At 32.5% G+C, this 21,160-nt stretch overlaps 1 protein-coding gene across 15 annotated transcripts; it reads right to left on the reverse strand.

The window, feature by feature from the left end:
• Nucleotides 1-1,000: 1,000 nt before the first annotated feature.
• LOC131663805 (troponin I) lies at nucleotides 1,001-20,738 on the reverse strand. Of its 15 annotated transcripts, none has more exons than XM_058934459.1 (10): nucleotides 20,626-20,707; nucleotides 16,683-16,726; nucleotides 14,359-14,376; nucleotides 13,959-14,087; nucleotides 13,584-13,707; nucleotides 9,723-9,823; nucleotides 4,799-4,842; nucleotides 4,313-4,454; nucleotides 1,959-1,976; nucleotides 1,001-1,452 (listed from the first exon to the last, which is right to left on the reverse strand). In XM_058934459.1, exons 2-10 carry the CDS (start codon nucleotides 16,695-16,697, stop codon nucleotides 1,378-1,380), a joined length of 666 nt encoding a protein of 221 aa, XP_058790442.1. In that variant the 5' UTR covers nucleotides 16,698-16,726; nucleotides 20,626-20,707; the 3' UTR covers nucleotides 1,001-1,377. The 15 variants fall into 15 exon arrangements, with proteins under 15 accessions (XP_058790442.1, XP_058790443.1, XP_058790441.1 ...); XM_058934460.1 differs by lacking the exon at nucleotides 9,723-9,823 and adding an exon at nucleotides 11,386-11,486; XM_058934458.1 differs by lacking the exon at nucleotides 9,723-9,823 and adding an exon at nucleotides 8,797-8,897 and having other exon boundaries at nucleotides 20,626-20,706.
• Between the last annotated feature and the right edge of the window lie 422 nt (nucleotides 20,739-21,160).

Genomic DNA, 21,160 nt, shown 5'->3' on the forward strand with positions numbered 1-21,160 from the left:
AAAGACAATGCTAGTATCCTAATTTTGTCCTGCACTTTTCTATGTCCCTACAGTTCTATACATTTCTATAAACTTTTTTTGATTAACAGTATATGTATCAGAATTATGAAATACCACATTTCTTAGTTTTATATTAAACAATATTTATACTAGATTTATGTTCAGACTTGATATCAGTATCAGAACTTCCGTTCATTTAAATAAGTATTTTTAGCCTAATTTAAGTTTAGATTTAAATGCAACTACAAAATGAAATCGGCTGTATTCTACTATTACACACCGAATTTCATTAATGGTTTCAACAGTCTCTCTATACATGCAATAGCGTGTAAACTGAAAAAAAATGATTTCGATTTTATGCAGAATGATATAACTAAACGACTAAAATCGGAACTGTAAACTGATTTTTTTTTATTTTGTCTGAATTTTCAAGTCAATATTATATTATTGATTATATAAATACAATTTTTACCAACATCATATAGATTCTTAATACCCTTTCCCCAGTTCAAAAAAAGTGTTATCTGAATTATTCTAATGATCAGGTCTAATATTGATAGTATTTCTATTCCATTTTAATTTAATTTTCTTTTGGTAAATAATTTAAAATTCTGAACAACATTTCAGTGAATATTTTAGCTAATTCATTCATTGACCATTATTCATTCTTCATGTATATTTCTTTTACCTTTATTTTAATGGTATTTTAATTTTTTTGCATTTTAAGTTCTACGAGTGAGTATCTTATTTGTTCATTATTTTTCACATCATGTAATCAATACTGATAAAATACTTTACCTGTATTCAGTGATTAGGTATCATAAATCATAAAAATTTAAGGTTTCTGAGGTATTGTCAAACTTTTAGCAGGTTTTCAAAATATTGTTAATCAATAAGATACTTTTTTTTTTATTAGCATACCTGTTTGAATATTAATAGATTGTATAGGTAACAATATTGGCAGAGGATAAAGGATCATAATAATAAAAACACAGTAATAAAACATTTAATCAAATTATTGTTCAATAAGAATAAATTTTTTTCTTTATAATTACATTATTAAGTATTAAATATTTTCACGCATAGGTATACAACCACGAGCAGGGATTCAACCAAAAATCGACATGTCATTATTATCGCGCAGTTTTTACATAAATTATTGACTTAGATAGCAGTCGCTTTGGTTTGAACATCTTAAAAATATCAAGAGTGTTTTAGCATTTACAAAAAGGTCACAGTGAGAAGAAATTGGTCGAACTGTAAAAGATCATAGGAAATAACAGAAAAAGTAAAAAATATCAGGGGACAAAAACACAAAAAACGTGGTGTGTATGGATAAGGATATAGTGTGTATTTATTATGCGTGTGATGTAATTTTTACGAAACGTGTTCTGCCACTTCCTCTTCCTTTACCTTTTTCTCTTCACCCTTCTTCGACCATTCAGGTTTCTTCTGCAAGTACAAATAATCGAGTATTAGTCTCAAGTAATGATGATAGTCAAATGCAATATTTGTTTTTGCGTTTTGAGTTTCATCAAGATGCGTTCTAAGTAAAAAAAACTCTATGCTTAAGTACTGCAATTTTTAATTTGAAACGATAATTAAACTAAATAACATTAGCTAATTCAGCACTCGCTAGATTGCATTTGAAATAAAAAAAAAGTTTTCAGCAGTTTTATAACAATTGAATATCTTCTAATCTCCATCATGCTGCATTTACTTTTTTTTAAATTATGCAACACCATTGCGAAATTGTTTATGCAAGCTATAAAAATAAATAAGCATTTAATTATGATTATGGTAGCAAATCATTCTAGTTATAAAATCGTATTATAAAAGTAACTGAGCTAAAACATCAAGCAACAAAGCTGCACGAAAGCTAATAGTCGCGCCTATTCATCTGACTGCGCTAGCTGAAAAATTTCTGATCTAATTACGTTTTTGCTTTGAATTTTTACCTTATCTTTCGAAGCATTCTGCAAACATTAAGCAACGTTAATCAACATAAAACAAGAACACATACATTTTGTCAGCTATCATGTTTTCATTATAAAGTATATTGCAGTTTAACACTTATCAGTTTGGAAAATAATATCAAACGAATACATTTTTCAAATGGTAGTATTATACATTAAAATTATTAATAAGTCTAAAATATGAACATATTGATTATTGTTTCCTTAACATGATTAACGGTTGTTATCTATTATTGATACATTTTGAAACAAGTGAAACTTAGCCAACATTTTTCTAATGTATTCGTCTGAAACGTAAAGGAAAAATGAACAAATATAATTAGGGAGCTTGGCAGCCGATTCATTATAAATATATTTAATAATACATTTTAATGATATTAAATTGTATTTATTATTGATTCTTTTTATAAATAAATGTGTGCTTTCGCGTTTAATTATTCAAGTTCTTGAACGAAAATATCGGAAAATCTTGAAATAAGACGTTACGAAAGCTAAAAGAAAATCTTAAATTAATATTATAAATGAAAAGATTAAAACAAGTTATTAAAACTGCATAAACGAGGTGAGTATGCAAAGCGCTTTTGCAATTATTGTGAAACACGGAACGCGAACAGAAGTAAAATACACTGCAAAGTAAATCTCACCTTTAACAACGATTTCTGTTTCAGAACAATTCTTTTTTGATATTAGTAGAGAAAAGTATAGTTGTTTATATTAATAGAAAGTTAAACGAAGATTATGCTATATTTCAAAAGTATTGAAAGATAGTTACGTAGAGCTTAAGATATTACGTTATAGAAAATATAATAAAAATTTATTAGTTACAATAGAATTTAAATTATTCGTAGAATAAAAAATTGTAACTTATCATTTAACAAAAAATCACAACATTTAAAAAAAAGTCACCACGAAACTGAAGATTCTATTCTATTTCTAAATAAAAACGTTCAAACTAAATTTTAGTATCATAAATAAAAAACATGTAGGTAGGAAGACTGTTACAAGTCTACAAAAAAACGGTATATTTTAAGTGGACAACACATTATGGACACAAAAATATTTGTCAAAAAGGTTTCAAAAATCAAAAATCCTGGCAGACTGGCATAGTAACGAAGACAGAAAATCCGATTACGGAAATGTTTTCTCAAAAATACAAAATATACTTTTTTCAAACATAAATAACTTTTTTATCGTTATTTAGATTCGATTCGCCAAAAAAAGCAATTGAAGAAAAAATTAAGTAATCAGCGTTGAAAAGATAAATCCAATTGCATTAAATCAACGTTTATTGAGTTTCTTATCTCTTAAAGCTTATAAGCCGACGCACAACTTTTATTATTAAATTAAAAATCCAAAAAATCTTATAAGAAAAAAATACAGCAAAAATAGATATAATATGAACAGTTTTGTCGATTCCAATTGTTTCATTATGTTTATTTTCGTATCGATGTTTTAAATGAAATCATTGGCTTATGCACGGTGTCGGTGGAAAAAAGTAACAAAAGTATGGTTTGACGTGAAAAATACATTTATAATTACGTGTGTGTGAATGTACGTTTTATTAATGATTTTAATTTTTTCATCCGACTTGATCTTTATTTAGTCTATTTTTGGCGGTTTTAACGTAATTATTTTAGTATGTTTTTCTGAAGTTGTTTATTGATATTCTACTTCTTCGTCTGCCATTCTGCCTTCTCGGACTTCTTGGGCTGTGAAGAATAACACATAGCCTAGTCAACTAAAACTATTACTATTTGTTTTAATTTATATTCAGCCCTTTTAAGGAACCAGCGAATTAAGAATATAATTAATCTTAATAAATTTAAGGATATGTTTAGCTCCTTAAGCTAGGCTGATATTTGGTGGAACCTCAGCGCGTTAACCAAGATCATTTATTGTAAAATAACCTTCCAAAACAAATGTTTTAGTTACGAGACATTAATACATCAATTATTTGATCTATCAAATGTGCCAATAGGAGCAGGTATTATTATTTGTTATATAAAGTAATACTGTAACTAACATATTCTATAAAATAATTTCTCTTATAATTTTTTATAATAAATAAAGTCCATAGAATTAAAATTATATCATAGCAAAAATATTAGTTTATGAGATAATTATTAAAGTAAATATTATATTTCAATAATATTTTAGAGGGAGCTTAAATTTCCAAAAATTTCGTTATAAATTTAGCCAAAACCTTCAGTCGAACGTAAAAAAAAAACAAACGTTGGAAAAAAGATGTATTGAAAATAAATAGTTACGGGAGTTTCGTATACAATTGTCAACCGCCGTGAAGATATTTGAAAGCATGTCAATAGATTTAGTCTTACCTCCTTGTCTTCTTCCTCTAGGGTGAATTCCTTCTTCTTGACCTGCTTCAGTTGGTTACGGAAGTTGAACTCGGCCGCCTTCTTCTGCAGCTTGGCGAACTTGTTTTCATACTTTGAGACCTTCTTCAGGGTTGGCTTCATGCTGTACGAAGTGCAAAGAAATAAAGAAAAAAGAAAAACCATTAGCAATTATCCCAAGCGCCCAACGTTTTCTTAGCTTTTTAAGAAGAAGGGATGGTTCTCTGTTAATTAAGGCAAAAAGTTGGCGCACAAATCTTAAAATACGACTTTTTATCAAGTCTTAGTTAAAAATTTAAGATTATTCATCCATAAATCATTATGCTCATCTAAATGACTCTAATTCGGTTATATTATTCTAATGTCAGCATTTGCTATGACTAAATTAGTTTATTTGCTGGACGGTTTCATGATGAGTTTTATTATTAATGAAATTATATACTTATCGTTATTGTATTTCACACTTACAATTTGCCTCGAAGATCATTGACCTGACTGTTCAAATCCGCAATCTGTATAAATAAAAAATATATTAGCTACAGTATCTTATCTTCAACTTTTCGCTAGCAAAGCAAACTACTAAGCAAAAAAAAAAAAAAAAATAATTCGAATAATTGAGGATCAAATATTTTTTTATCATAAAAAGAAAGAAAAATTATTCTAATTTTCACATAAAACATAATACACTATCAAATTTTATTTTAACAATCAAATAAAATAATAAATTATAGAAGAATTTATAATTTATTACCTAATGCAGAATCTTGAGGCATCAATACGAAGAAAATATAAGTTAGATTTAATTATAAAACATGGTTACTGATCACACCAAACTTGTTTTCATTATTAAAAACTCAATAAAGCACAACAAGCATTCTTCTACTTGCTTTTAAGTTTTCAGTAAGCGTTCGACATATTACTTTCGAGTATTGAAAATAAGCAACAATGATTTAATAATGAAAATAGGGATAAAATGATGGTTTAGTGATAGGTAGTAAATTGTGAAAGAGAAAAGTGACGAGAAGGATGGATTTATAGAAATGTATTCGTTTTTATACAAACACTGAATAGTAAAACTGTAGATCTAAGTACAACATCAACCATATAATTTACAAAAAACTTTCTAAATTTAAGATACGGATTAATTTTTTTCATACCGTCTACATTAATCACTAGATATTATTTGAAACATAAAAATCAAATCCTGATTGATTAATAAACGTGGTGAAACTACTCGAGTTATCTAATATTTGAACACTATTTCATATAGCAATAAATGTGAAACATATTTCTTCTAGATAGGTACAGGGTAACATAAAAAATCTTCTCACATGTTCTTTCATTCTAACAACACGTTAGAAGCATATAAGATGAATAATGTATTGATGACAACTCCGATAAAGTTGCCTTTATTGCATTAGAAGTTTAAGCTGATAGGGCAGTAAGTAATAGAGCTTATCCTTAAAGATATCTGTACGCAGGTTGATGACAGGCTAGCAAAATCGTTGGAAGATGCAGGGTGAATATGGAATCAATAATGCTCATAACGTTCCAAACAAGATTCCAAAAACCAGTCTAAGTATTGGAAAACATAGTACTTTCGTGAAAAAAGAGCAACGATTAACTATTACACTGACGTTTGAAGTGATCGATTCCATACTGCAGAACATTAATATATTTTTTACGAGGGGAGAAAGAGATCAATCGCAGCAAAGTTCCACACCCTGGGGCAAATGGTAAATCGAAACGTCACTGGTAACGACGTCGAGGGGAAAATGTGGTGAATGATGGTCCGGCAATGGTCAGTCGAGAGTCAAACCAGCTGGTCATGATCAGCTCTGAATTCCTCAGGATTGCACATCACTATGGACATGCCTTCATTTTTTTCAATTAAAAATCTCGATACCTTTTTAATTTTCCAAAAATGGCAAATGTACTTAAATACTCACAAAAATAAAGACAACAATAATATCAAATAAAATTTAGATTAATAAAAATGAAAACATGTGCCATAATCCCCTTGATGTAGCGAGTTGCAGTCTCATTGTAATAAAATAGAAGAAATTACGGTAGTATTCATTAAAGAAAACGTTGATAATCGGCTTATTGTGCAATCTCGCTAGTATCTAGAAAGGATTCAACTACTTTTTCCACGATTGGCCGGTTAATTGTAAACACTTGGAAAATCGGTAACGTGCGTATCGGTGCAAAATCGATTTTATAGATTAGAATTTTTAAGGCATCTGGTCATCGATTACGATGTTTTCTCCTTACTCTTTGTCGTTTCTTTTAAACTTATTAATTATGCTTGCTTTGCTATTGTTAACGAACTTTACCACTATCGCACAATTCAAAGTTCAGTTACCGTAACTACCTAAGTGACTTATATAATTGTGTAGATACAAATCATTTATAAAATTAGTTTCGAGTCGGGAAACAATTAAGATAAGAGAGATTCAAATGGTACGTTAGTTAAGGTATTCAGTTCGTATTTTATTTAATGCGAGCCAGGCGTGCCTGGAAAATCCGGATAGTAGAGAATTTTACAGCATGGCACTTCTTATCGCATTATTTGTCATAAAAATTATCTTGCGACTAATACATGCGTCCATTTTTGTGAGAGCCTTAAGTGCATTTTTCACGTGCAGTAATATATTGTACTGTTGACAAATTAAAATTCTTATTTTATTTAATTTAAATTGAAACATTTCAAAACACTTTCCGTAATGTCATGTGATGAGCAGTCATAGTTTCATCCAGCGACGAATATATGAAGTGCCATACTCAAACACAGTTTTCGCAGCTTAAGCAAATGCAAAAACAAATTACCGTATTTTAGACTTAAGCCGGCTTTCTATTCGATTAAATAATTCATTTTCCGTTCAATTATATTTTGAAGAGTGATTCGTTCATTAATTTTAATTTTTTATATAATTACGTCGAAAATCATATTATTTTCATTCATAGATATCGATATAAGATGTACTCATTCGATCCAATAAGCATTTGAAAAAAATAAGCCATGCAGTTGTTAGTCGATTCGCGTGCAAGCAATAGTTTTAAATTTCAATTGCCATATCTTATTTTTTCTATAACTTCGATTTTCTCACAATTCGCAGAATAAAATAATTTCTATATTTTCTGATTTTGCACCGTCTGCACGCATGATACATTCTATCATACTGTTGATCCTTATAACCGAAAATTTGTTTTAAAAAGAAAAATTTGTACTACAAATTATAATCTATCTCAATTGTATAGTGGATTAAGTTAGTACACGAAATAAATATTCGATAACCTGTATTTCTTCTGTAAAAAGCAAATCAAGATGAACGCCACTACTACGAAGCACGAAATGAAGACTATAAGCTTGCCCAGCCCTGAATTGATACAAAAAATTAATGTCATCGCGTTTCGATAAGATTTTTGGCTTTGTCATTGATTTATCATTAAGTTAGTACAAAGCTGAACAAAACGTGCTGCAGTAAATAAAAATAGTTATAAATAATAAATAATAAATAAAAAAAATCCAACAAAACTAATAAATGTAAAAGAAGTTATGTAACGTTAAGATAATAATAGAAAATAGAAAAAAAAACAGCTTAATAGTACGATAAAAAGATGACAAACAAAAGAAAAGTATAAAATATAAAAAAAGCAAAACAAAAAAAGAAAAACAGGCAAAGTTTGAGTATCAAAATTGAAAAAAAGTAACGGCACTTCATATACTTCGTGACGACGAAAATGTTATCAGGTAAAAAATATCGCGAGCTTTATCAAGAGACAAAAACATCTAAAAATATTGAAAAAAAAATATGATCCTTGATAAATAACAGGACTGACCAAGATTATAGAGGACTGGCTCATTAGCATTTCCCTACTAAAAAACTTTTTCATTTCGTTTGTTTTTATACAAAGAACTTGGTAGAAATAAGTTTTATAAATTTTCGGTTTTTTTGATCAAATAGTATGTATAAAATACTTTAAAAGTAATACACAATTATTTATAAATAAAATATTAACCATATAGGCATACTATTCGATGGTGATATATTCTCAAAGAGAAAAAGTAGCTAGTGATTTATTTTCGGAGGAAATGATTTGATTTTGCGTGTGCAAAATTATTTCTACATTTTTGTTGACACGGAGAGAATTTAAATGAGGTGCGAATGAAGCAAATTGTAAATGATCTGCATTTTTTGTACGCAGTAAATTTGAGTAAGACGCTAGTGCATGCGCTCATCAGGAATTATTCAGTCTCCGGTTTTTCAAAAGTATTTAGGGTTCCTTTTACTATAGGCTCGCACATTCTCTCCGCGTACTATTTTCAGGAGAGAAAAATAGAGAGAAAAAGGGAATTTTAGTTTTGATGTAACGGGAGCAAAAAATGTGGTATATTTGCTCAAAAAACCCCTTTTTCTTTTAGTTTCATTACAAATCATTAACGTTTCCATAATCAGTAATACCTCAAAGTCCCTTTTCCGAACTTCACGCTCCAAATCCCACTTCTGACCCTCACAAATGTAGACGCGCTCATGATACTGTGCACAAATCCGCTTCAATTCGGCTATAAACAATATGGAGACAGACCAAACTAAGCATCTATTAACTCATATTGTCAAGTATAGAATAAAAATTTTACTTCGATGAAAAATTCTTAGTGGTGCGGTTATGTTTATATCATATTTTACACAAAAAATAGATGTGTAACACTGTCACATTTGTAAAAATGTCATTGCTAGATTAAAAATTGGACTCTATTAGAAGAAAAAATCTTAAAATTAAAACCCGTGAGCTGCTCTGAAAATTCTCTCTTGAAAGGTTTTAGGTGGTAAAAAAGGGGTTCTGGGCGGTTTTGTCGTGCACTTCGGAGCTCAGTAACTGCGAGTTTTCAAAATTAAACTGCACGTGCATAAGTGGGCTGCATATAAACAAAAATCCAAAAAAATGAAAGTAAAAAACTGGGATCAACCGGTAAGGAGTTATCGATCAAGTGTCATTCCTAAATACTAAGGGAGTGCTCGGTCAAAATGAACAAAAAAGAAATATAAATATGGTGAAAGTGAGATAACAGGTAAAAACAAAACATAAAAGGAAATTCTTTGGTCACAAATTAACAATTTCATGGTTAAACATATAGGATTGTATTTAAATGGGTGTATTGTTGATTTCAAATTGGTCATTTCAGATACTGTGTACATGGTTGTATCTGTTTGCAAAATGTAAATGCGTGATTTTTGTTGAAACGCTAACTCTTCTATTGAAAAAAATAAACTAAAATAACTAAAAAAAATCAGTAATTCAAAGTTAGAGTTTTGGTGTGGGAACTGTGAGATTAGGGTTCCACGTATAATTTTTAGGATTTTCCTTTGAGATGGAGACGGCTAGATACCTCGAATTCTTTCATTCTACTTGTCCGTTCAAGGTCCCATTTATCACCCTCGAGATCGTACATTCTTTGCCAAAGTTCAAAACAAATCGTCTGCAGCTCGGCTAAAAAATAAAAATTTACAAACAAAAATTTTGACGAAAGTGGATTTCTGATCCTTTACACATACTCTATCCATACCATTGCCATCCTTATATTATATATAATATACAATGTGGCTAAGGTAATTTCTACTGATTTTTAAGGACTTTCCTGGATATCTATGATATGGAATTTCATTCTTTCGAGATTTCTAATTTTCATATTTGTTGGAAATCATTTGATCAATGTAATGTGAATATTACGGTTCGCTGATAAGTTTGACAATAAAGTGTGGATTGTTTCCGGATCAGTAGAATAGCGTTGAAAAATATTTCATGGTAAATTTGAACTGTCACTATTCTTTTTTAAAATAGTACATTTCATATTTGTTCAATTTTTTGGTCAAATTTCAAGTTCAAAATACTGTTGTAATTGCATTGTTCATTCAAATGTAAATAAAATGTAGGTGGCGAAAAGCTAAATATTGTAAGCGTAAAATGGATTGACAGGAACTTTTAAATAACATTACACTGATGCTCGAAAAGTTCAGAGAAAAACGGTCGTTGAAACAGCTGCTAATGTATTGCAAAATGTTTGTAAATTATTAAAGTGCAGCATTTTCTGAAATGTGAAAACGCTCTCTGCCGCGAGCGCGCTGGTTAAGAAACTTTTGTCTCCGCCTCTCTAGCGCCCTATGCGCACATGAAGCAAAGATTTGCCCATGAATACGTGATGACGCGAAGCTCGCTTTGCACGGCCAAGTGAGAAAGAGAGAATGAGTGAAAAAGTTTGAGTGAACACTGCGCAGGCGACAAGTTCAATATCCGCTTCTATATCTCGTAAAATCCTGCTGTACTACTGAGATTACGTTCTTACAAAATAGTCTGCAGTTTGTTTCTCGTTGTTTATCAAATTACGTTTTGTAATGTTTGAGAAATAATAAAAAGCGCATCAATTGAATAATTGAAAAATGTGTTCTAATTAAGAGTTTCAAAAATGGTAACCGTGTCAGTTGCTTTTCAAGTATTTAAAAATCGTTGTACTCGCGACAATGGAATACTTAATAAAAAGGCCAGATAATGAGTAGCAGTGATAGGTAAAGAGAGAAAGAGAAAGATAGCCAGAGATAGAGAGTGTAAGAAATGGATGTGAATGTCAATAATGAATGAGCCATGTGTATACTGCGGCTAATACTGCGACACTACGAAATACTACAATACTGTGGGGCGGCATTTCATTCTTGCGGTACTGCGATACTACGCTGAGTGAACAAATTATTCATTGGAGCAAGACTATTGTAACGCAATCAATTACAAAGCATGTAAAATTGTGAAATATTTCATCCAACAACTATTTTGACGATTAATCAAAGAGCAGCATTGATCAACGTTCAATAATCTGACTTCTAACGAAAAATTGTAAGTTTATACATTGAGACAAAATACGTAATAGAAAGTAATTAAAAAATTGCAATTAAATTAAATTTGTACTATGTCGGCTCGGCATTAATTGCACTACCTAGATAAACGATTATTCAGTAATTATTTATAAATGTTCAGAGCCCATGATTTTTTAAAAGAATGACCTCAAAATCCTTCTTAATCACTTCGAACTCAAGGTCGTACTTCTGCTCCTCGAGGGCGCTGATCCTTTTATGATACTGGATCACGATCGACTTCACGGTCGCTGTCAAAATGCGAAATTTAGTGAGTCGACGAGCTTTCGTATTTTTATATTTTATTTCAATTGATCATTCACAGATTTGATTAATTTTTTAACTATAATATTTTTAATGGTAGACGATGTTGTTGCTTGGAATTTAATTTGGTCAAGCTACGTATGTCCAAGATTAAATGCGAGCAGCTAGAAGATTTCAACTTTGATTGGAAAAATGCAACGAACGCGGCAAAAATGCAAGCTGAGTAAATTTTAAATCCCATCCGATCCTGCATAAATCAGGAAGCTTAATTAATTGCTTTAAAATCGAAACTGTGTTCGAGCGAAATGAGCATCCGAACCTCTGGCTAATTAAAGAGTTTGAAAGAACCAGCGACAAGGAAAGATTTCAGCGTGTGCGTGGCGACTTTTTTTTTTTACGTAACAAATTTTTTTTTCTTTTCAGTAATGATGGAATAAAGGTATTTGGTGTAAGTTCAAAATAATAAAAAAAAAGACAGAGACAAGTAGCATAGTAGACGTAGACGAAAGCGCGTCGCTTTGTTCAGAAAAAAAAAATTCACTGACAGAGAAAAATAGAGGTGAAGAATAAAGTGATGAAAAACAAATTGAAAAGTACTGAAAAGTATAGCATAGACATCGACGTATGATTAGGCTTGTAGATAGACAAAATACGAAACAAAGACAAACATAATTTTCGAAAAATTTGCTACGCTTTGCAAATAAATAAATTGAAAGACATTTGTATTTCGTTTTGTTAGTCACAATTTTGTAATATTGTGAGTTCCCGAAAACAAAAATAATACATACTTTAAGACGGTCGACCAAAGATACAGATAGAAAAAAAAACAACGTTATACAAAGAATACCTGTATTCAAAAGCAAATCTATTACTACACAAAAATATTTTCGAACTTATATTTGCTTTTCAATACGTGAGAAGATCACAATTTAAGAAAAAAGATAGTTTAAAAACCTCTGGTTAAAAATTTCAATGCTAAAGCTCTTGTTGTTTAAATGCGAAGTCCGCAACGTTATCAAATACACGAAGATTATTATTGAGAAAAAAAGACGGAAGAATTAAAGTAATTATTATTCATTAATATCGTCGTTTGACGCTCAAAGATAAAGAGAAAAATAAAAAAAAATTAGAAATAAAGTTGCTTCAGATAGAGACCAAAATTCCAATAGATACGCGCTTAAAATGTATACCTCGTAATCTTTCTTCTTCACGACATACTCGATGTCGAATTTCTTATCCTCCAATTTGCAGATCCTTTCATGATAATCGCGCAGCACCCGCTTGATTTGCTCTGCGCGTTTATTGAAAGTTTAACTTATATTTTCATGCTCAATCAAATTTTTTATGGCAATTTCGGAATATTACAAAATATATATACTTTAACTCATTGGTAATAACTACCAAAAGATCTCTAAATCGACATATATAAACTACGAAATATTTGATAAATATTTCGTGCTAGATAAAGTAAATAATAGCTGTTTGTGTGAAGTGTAATGTTCCTACTTTTAATAAATAAAAATTTGTTTTTGTGTATGTAAAACTATAATAATAGCTAAAAAAGAGATGATATTAATGAGAGACATTGTTGAAAAAATAGCATTTAATTTTTTGATTTTCGATAATAATGTTACCTACTTAAAAAATTGATATGATTAATTTTTATTTTTCAGTAATGCTATAGAATTTAATTAAAAAATGTTATCGTAATAGATCCATCGTACACAATTATCATCTGTTTACTATTTTATTACTTTTCGAAATATTTGACGATGGATCTGTTATTGGTATTGTAAAAGTTTCACATGCCCTTTTTTCATGCTCTTCTTAATTTTTCGATATTTGACTGCTTCATATTAATATAATTTTCGACTGTGTTAATTTAAATGAAATATTTGAAAAATAATCATACTGTTCGTACAAATAATGAATGTCCAGTTGCTATATAAACAGAGAAACGACATTAATAAGTGTCATTGTGGACTATCTTTAGAGAAAAACTGAGCTTGGTAAACGAGCGAAAAAAAAGGGAACGAAAACGAGATAAAGAGACGCATACGCGGAAATTCCGCTTTGCAAAATACCTTCGTTAGCGTTGTCGACATCCTTGGGTTTCCCGCAACGCTCCTCGATGATACGCCTCCTCTCAGCCGCTTTTCTCTCCTGTTCCTTCTTTAATTCCTCGGCAGCTTTCTTACGCAACAAGAGCTACAAGACAAAGATTAAACGGACTTTGTAATCTTTTTCGTTCGTGATTAAGCGACTCGGTAATGGAATAGAAGGCGAAAAGTTTTTCCTGTAGAAGATTTACAGCAATGATCAACTTTACTCGCTTGAAATTGAACACTGTTAGTACTCAATTACTAACAAGTACGTCATTCATATACTGAATTTATGAAAGGATTGTCATCTCGAATAATAAAATATTCCTATTACTTAGCTGAAAAATATTTACGTACCCTGAGTTTCTTCTTGCGGTCAGGAGTCATGAAACCCTTCTTTGCCTTCTTGGCCTTGCTCGCCTCCTCCAAGCGGGCACGGACTTCGGCCCTTTTCCTGTCGGTCTCTGCCTGTTTCCTCTTCTTTTCCTACATTTTGCAGTGTACAATATTCTTTTTAGCTCCAAATAATACTTTTTTTAAACAATCTCTTTTCGCGTTAGAAACGTTCAACTCGAACATATAAAAGTTCAAGAAAAATAATAATATAATGTAAACAAAAATATATAACAATAGCAGTTATTTGATGTTTTATGAAAAAAATGCGATTGCTTTAAAGTAAAACAATATTATTGCTTTAGTAAGAAATTGAAAATAATTTTTGAATAATCCAGAAACGACGTCGGCTCCATTTACGTACATCCTCGATGCGCTTCCTCTGTAATGAAAAAGAAACAAAATACGAATTAGAACCGTTGTGATTTTTTAAATGTTTCATTATAATTGAAAAATTACATTTTTCTTCGGATTATGTGAAAAAAAAAGTAAAACAAACATCAAAATAACAATTTCACGCATGTAGAATTGAAGAGCTCATAGAAAAAAAAAACAAGTAATGTATGACAATAAAAGTTGTGCTGATTTAACATTTCAAGAACTAGACAAGCGAAACTTTTTCGAAAAGTTCGTCCATTAAAAAATAATATTAACGCAAACAATTACACGAGGGCAGCGTTATTTCATTAAAATTTTTCATCAGCCGCTACCTCCGCCGCATCCTCGCGCAAAATATAATCACATAGAGTTCCAATTTACGTGCGTGACACAAGAGAGCTAAATGAGTTTCGCTCGAGCGTTATAAACTCGGCTGAGCGCCAGCCTCAGAAGAAGCGCGATAAAAAAAAAAATAGAAAGAAAGAAGTGGCAGGCATTCGGACAAACACACAATCGCGTTGGTTTAAGGGCGTTAGTTTTCTTTTGTTGTTGCTTGGTAAGTGCGATTCGCAGCTCTGCAGATTAGCGCAGGGTCATGCAGTTATATATCCGCGTATGCACGTAAAAACGGTGTACATGTGAGAGGAGAGTGTTTCTACTTTACCGCTGTGTGCTCCAGTGGCGTAGGTGTTGAGTAATTTTTTGTGTTTTTCGCCGACCCCCGTATACCACAAAGTACTTTAACGACTCTCGGCCCGCTAATCCCTCACCGTCATATAATGGCTACAAACTACTACCTCGGAGAATCCTAGCTTTTAGTAAAGCCGCATTGATTTTGCTTTGATCGTACTTTATTTCTCTCAAAAGCAAAACCATGCGAATTTGCAAACGAGTACTTTGGATACGGAAGTCGAGATTTATTGTTGAATTTGTGATTAATAATGACATATATTCGTCTGATTATGTACATGTACAGATTATATAAATAATATATTTACAAAATTAGTTCTACATACTACTTTTATCTGTGGAATTAATGGTTGTATGAATGTTTAACGACGATTTTCCATATTGGTATTTTTTTAAAAGATAACGTGTCATTTAATTATTGAGGCGTATATGGAAATTCGCATCGATTTATATTTACAAAACGTATAGATAAAAAATTAAGGATGACTGGCAATTACAGCAACTACATAGAAAAAAAATAAAACGAGTTTGATTCTCGCTTTTCTTTGGTTCCTCGTCAGGTGAGTATCTCACTGCGCGCGAGAAACCTAGTAATCTGAAGTCTCTGGCGCGCAAGAGAGAAGAGTTATAAAAAGCGTAAAAGTGGGTGACGAGCGTCGCCTCCGTCTCGGCCAGAGAGTATGTATGTGTACCGAGGGCGAACGACTCTCGGTTGGCTTTCTCTAAAGATATAACTATCACTAGCAACAGCTACGTCACTATAAGACCAGAAAATCGGGGGAGGTGTGTTGTACAGACTCTCTTACTTACTCGAGTTTGCTTGCACAAAGTCCACTTCAAAACAGTCTACGAGCGAATCTAAATCGGTATACTAGGTTAAACTTGCAAGCTTCAGTATTCGGCAAGCAATTTTCAGTCTATCCAACAGTTTTGTGCTTAATGAATCTTTATCTCCACGTAAATGAACATAGGAAGAGTAAATAACGGAAAATTGAATTTTCGCCCTCAATCTTGAACGCGTTCAGAGTGTAACTTGCACTTTGATACTACGGATGCTGGTACGTACAGTACATACACAGCTTGGACTTTGTGAAAGCAAAAGCAGAGTGATGGAGAGTTCCGTCTATATTTACAACTTAGCAAGATATTCGGTAAAAGCAAAGCTGAAGCGATATGCCGTACCTGTTAATGATTTGTATACTGCACGCGTTCAATGTTTTCCCCATGGACAAACACGGAGGAGTTGACATGTCGAAAGATTCCGATTTAGCGTTGTTTGTTCGGGATTTGGGTGTGCGTTGATCCGGAAGATGACCAAACGAAAAACATGAAAAAAACAAGACCGTTCCTAGTTAGTCATTTGTTTACTCTGAATACTCTGGTTTGTTTGTATGTGAGTATTCGTATGTTTATGGAGTATTTTACTTGAATAAAAAAAGTATTTGTTTCGACAAAATGCAAATTGACTATTCTATTTTCGTAGTAAATATGGGTTCCATTACGATAACAGGTTATTGCTGAAATAAATCGATCAATAATTACTTACAAATCAATTAAACCATTAACACTTTTCCAAAGTAATAATGAAATCTTATTTTGATTTTTCAATACATACCTAACCTCATCGTCAGCCATGTTTGAGTCCGGTTGTTATTTACAGCTACCTGAAAATAAAAAATCGATAGTTAACGAAATTCATCAATTTCACCAAGAAGAACTCTTCGACTCAAACAACCAAAAACTTTTTTTTTTTTCGAAATGACGTGAAAAAATTGCGTTAGCGAGAATGCGTAGTGCGTGAATCGTCGGCCGCGGGTATAGAGTATCCGACTTCGCTCAAAAATAGTCTTCCCTCTTTTCCTCTGCCTCTTACTCGTGTAGCTCACGGACATGCATCGCGATCCAAATTTGGTTACTTACAACGCGGCACGCGCCCCCGTCCACGTCGCTTGCGCACATTTTGTTTGTCTGATTACAGCGATTTGCGTAAAAATGTTATTATGTCAACGATGTACGCGTTGAATTTATAAAGTCGGCTTTTGGAACACTGCAATCAATGCTAAATATGAGACATTTTCTTATAAAACGGACACAACAATTGGAAATATCGCTAAAGTTTTCTAGAAACTCCATTCGAACGTATTGGACATCGCATTACAGTCATCGCAATATCGATTCGAAATATAGAATATATTCTGATAACGATGCAGCTTCAATAACGCATTCATCCTAATTATGACCACAGTTAAAAAGGACGAAACCACATTTCATTTGTAAATACTGGACACTTCTGTTAACCTTGATAAATTTTTATATATATAGCTTCGAACTCAAAATGTCAAGCTCAAGTTTAATTTTGAATTCAAAGTAGTATTTATAAAATCAAAATTTGTTTCCATTGTAAATACTACTAATTTCCATTGTAATCATACTCAAATTATTTGAAAACGTTCTACTGGAATCTCATTATCTTCCTCGCCGTGTAAATGCGTATAAGTGCTTGATGAAACATTCTAACGACGGAATTTGATGTATTTTACGAAAGCCGCGTTACGAAAGGAATTTAGTGGTCTACGGAATGTAAGAAAATCGGACGAGTACGTTTTTTTAATGACATTGAAGTATTTCGAAACGACATAGACGGAAAATGTAAATATTTATACGCTTATTTAAAAAATATTTTTTAATAGAGTGTGCAGACATCCCTTTGACTACACTTTGATTCAAATTGGCAAGTTTTCCAGCGAATCGCAACGAACTCGTATCACTTTCCTAAAACGAATTTACAAGTAGACGTATACTCGCGTAGACGACGTCGATCTGTCGAAAAGATAAATACAAGCTGTCGGTGGATTTTCCTCTCGTTCTCTTTGAGCTTGCGCAAGTACTGGCACTCTTTTCAACTAACGAAACGAGTTCGATAGGAAAGGAAAAGAAGATGAGAAGGAGGCCTACGCATTTAACTTTGCAGATACCAATCGTCGTACGTCGCGCCCTTCATACAATTAAAACTCTGCTAGCGGGGAACTGCTGCTGCTCGCTTTTATTACAGATAGACTGATTACGAGCACGAGATTGTCATATGAGTTACGGGACACGTAAGAATTTTATAGTTAAGTGGAGTTTGATGTTTGAATCACGGCTACTGGGTTAGAATGTTAATTCAGATTTATACTCGGCTGCGAGAAAGAATGTGAAAGTAAGAAGATGAAAGAAATGGTAGTATAAAATCTTAGACGGATATTAAAATATTGCGATTGTAAAAACAGTAGCTGCTCGAGAGAAAAATGAAAGATTTTATGGAGATTACAGGACGTAAATTAGACGTCATTTTCAAAGCAATTGATCGATATCAAATGATTACTTGTACTTTTTATTTTTGGTTTTTAAACAAAATTAAAAAGAAGTGTGAAAAAATAAAAGCTAGATGCTATTGTTATTTTTTCTTTGGCCTATAATTTTAGTTTTATTAAACCGTTGAAAATGAGTCGAGTAGTTTTTCAAGGTATTATTTATAGAAATTGAGGTTACGATTGAAACTCGAGATGGTGGAAATGTTTGCGAATAAAAACTTTGATGTTTTTACGATGCTATTACGCAGCACCGTTTTTTACAATCGTGTGATTTTTTATCCGGAATTCATGATGTAAAATTTTATGTAAAATTTCACAAAATTATTATGGGAAATGCAATTATTTGACATTAATCTTAATATGTCGTTTTTATGATGAGATTGAAATTCATTTTAAAGATACCAATGCATTTTTAGTCATATGATACTGAACGTTATAATATAAAAAGACGAAGCTTGTAAATCCATCAAATACTTGAACAAATAGAAAAGGCTCCCACGCGTGAAATTTCGTGGGAATCGAGCTTGCGTCCAATGGTTATGCTGTAAACATGATCGCTCGATTTTTGTGGGCTGTAAAAATACGCGAGCCGCGCCGGAGCTTTTATTTATAACGAGCGAACGAAGTCGATCGGCCAGGCTGCTAAGTATAGAAGAGCCGAAGGTACGCGAGCAGCCATTCCAAGTCATGCTACCGCCACCGACGCACCGTGCATAACGCTGAGCATTCTGCCGTCGGAAAAGTGAGAAAACGATACTCGGGCTCAAAAATAGTGGCCGCCCGAGCTACGATTACAATTTTTTTTCTTTTCGCGATCTACTTTGTCTTTTCCATTCTATACACAAGTAGTTTTCTCGCTTTCTAAAATTTTTTAATAAATTCCAAATGCATCGTGAAAGCAGTTTGCACACGCATGAAGAACTCGATGAACGAAAAAAAACAAAAAGTAATGCTTATTGCCTCCATTATTACTGAAAATATCGCAACTGTTGTATAAAATCAAATCGTTCGCCTCTTCTATCTCACTTTTTGACGTTCATCAATAACATCATTGAATTTTCAATATTACAGTATAAAATAGGAGAAGATCTATTTTAGTTTTAGCAGTCTAATCTCAGATGGATGCTATTATGTACACTAAATTGATTAAATCTAATTTCTGAAGTGGTCGAGGAAATGGCATGTAGTAGATGTCTCACCTATTTTTACATCTGGATATTTAAAAACGAATCCGTTAAGATAAAGTATAGTTTCTGATAGACATATTAACCTTATCTATAAGACAAAGTAAATTGACATAAACTTTGAATTATTTTGAACTCGAGCAACGTATATCTCGATCAAATAGTAACGAAACACAGCGTTTACATATTGAGTTTTATTAATAACCAAGATGAACTCTAGTGCTTGTCTAATTGGCAGACCAATACCGATTTCTCTGCCAGTTGTCGCCCCATCCGGCTAATAATAAAAATACCGAATTTGGCCGAGTTATTACATCAAGCCATCCGGAATCACTGGCAGATCATTCACATTTTTTTCTCTCGTATACGACAGTCGTCATCGACGCTTACCTCATTGTCAAGGCAAATATGTGTACTACATTTCACGATAGAAATAAACAATGGTCAATGCACCAATTGCGAAATTCCATACACTAGTAAATTCACGGATAATCGATCGTAGAAATGAAGAAGAATACGCGAGCGAAGTTGATATTAGAGAAGTTAAATATAAACGACTGGCTTGTGTACGTAAGCGATGGTAAAATTAGAAGCATCCTCGAAAGATTAGCTAATACAGCACCGGATAATACGAGTTTCCATGTAATACGAAAACTGGCAAATAACCAAATTATCGTTAAAAACAAAAAGTTGTTTTTCAATAAACTGAACTGTTGCACAGTCGTCACTCGTTTATCCTTCAAGGCCTGACACTCGCACATAAAACAATAACGATCAGCTGTACGCAAACCAGAGGCGAAAAGGGCGAATCAACAAGTTAGAACGAGATTTAACAAAAAAAAAGAAAAGAAAAAGAAAGTTCCACTTGAAACGCAAAACGAACACTAGTTCACAAAACTGCTCGCCTATGCTCGAAATCGGAAAAATCACTATATCAGGCGGTGCGACAGTCCCTTAACACAGAACTGAACAGTGTGTAGATAGACCGAAGTCGAGAAAAAGAGAAGAATTATCAGTTCCGCTTACCTTGAAGTTGTACACCGAACGACTGTCTGCGTGTGACTAGTCAACTGAGCTTGCGGCAGCTGACTGTAAGAGTCATCGGCTAACGAAAAAAACTATAGCCGTTGCCGGGAGTGAGAGCGAGATAGCACCAGCGTTTAGACAGAGACGAAACGTTCGGCCAACAAAGACGATTGGTTGCGACGGTTTTAGACGAGACGCGGGCCTCTAGAACGTCTCTCTCCCTCTCGCACAACTATTGCTAAAAATAAGTTGCTGCTGAAAACGGAACCCCGCCAAGCGCCACTGCCTGCTCCCGAGCCCAATGCTCAGGCTCATATCCTTTTTCAATTTTTATGAATTCTATTCGGCTTTGTTTCTTTGCAGCTAAGCGCGACCTCTTCTTCGTTGCTTTTCATTTTTTTTAGATCTCACAACAAGGCAGCGCAAAAAAGATGTGTACTTTAGGACGGCAGTTGCGACTTTGGAGCTCTATAAATAACATTGCTATTATGGAAACAATCATCGAATCCAGCCTATCGAGTTTGAACAAATGTAC

Source organism: Phymastichus coffea, unplaced genomic scaffold, assembly GCF_024137745.1.
Source record: "Phymastichus coffea isolate CEN01 unplaced genomic scaffold, Cenicafe_Pcof_1.1 PCOF00038, whole genome shotgun sequence".
Lineage (NCBI taxonomy): Eukaryota > Metazoa > Arthropoda > Insecta > Hymenoptera > Eulophidae > Phymastichus > Phymastichus coffea.

Bases quoted from the DNA above. Each gene is read 5' to 3' on its own strand.
- LOC131663805 (XM_058934459.1), bottom strand. The intron at 9,824-13,583 runs GTATTTTGCAAA...TTTATTTTTTAG, and splicing joins TGTCGACAACGCTAACGAAG to CCGAGCTGCAGACGATTTGT. The intron at 4,843-9,722 runs GTATCTAGCCGT...TTATTTATACAG, and splicing joins GTAGAATGAAAGAATTCGAG to ATTGCGGATTTGAACAGTCA.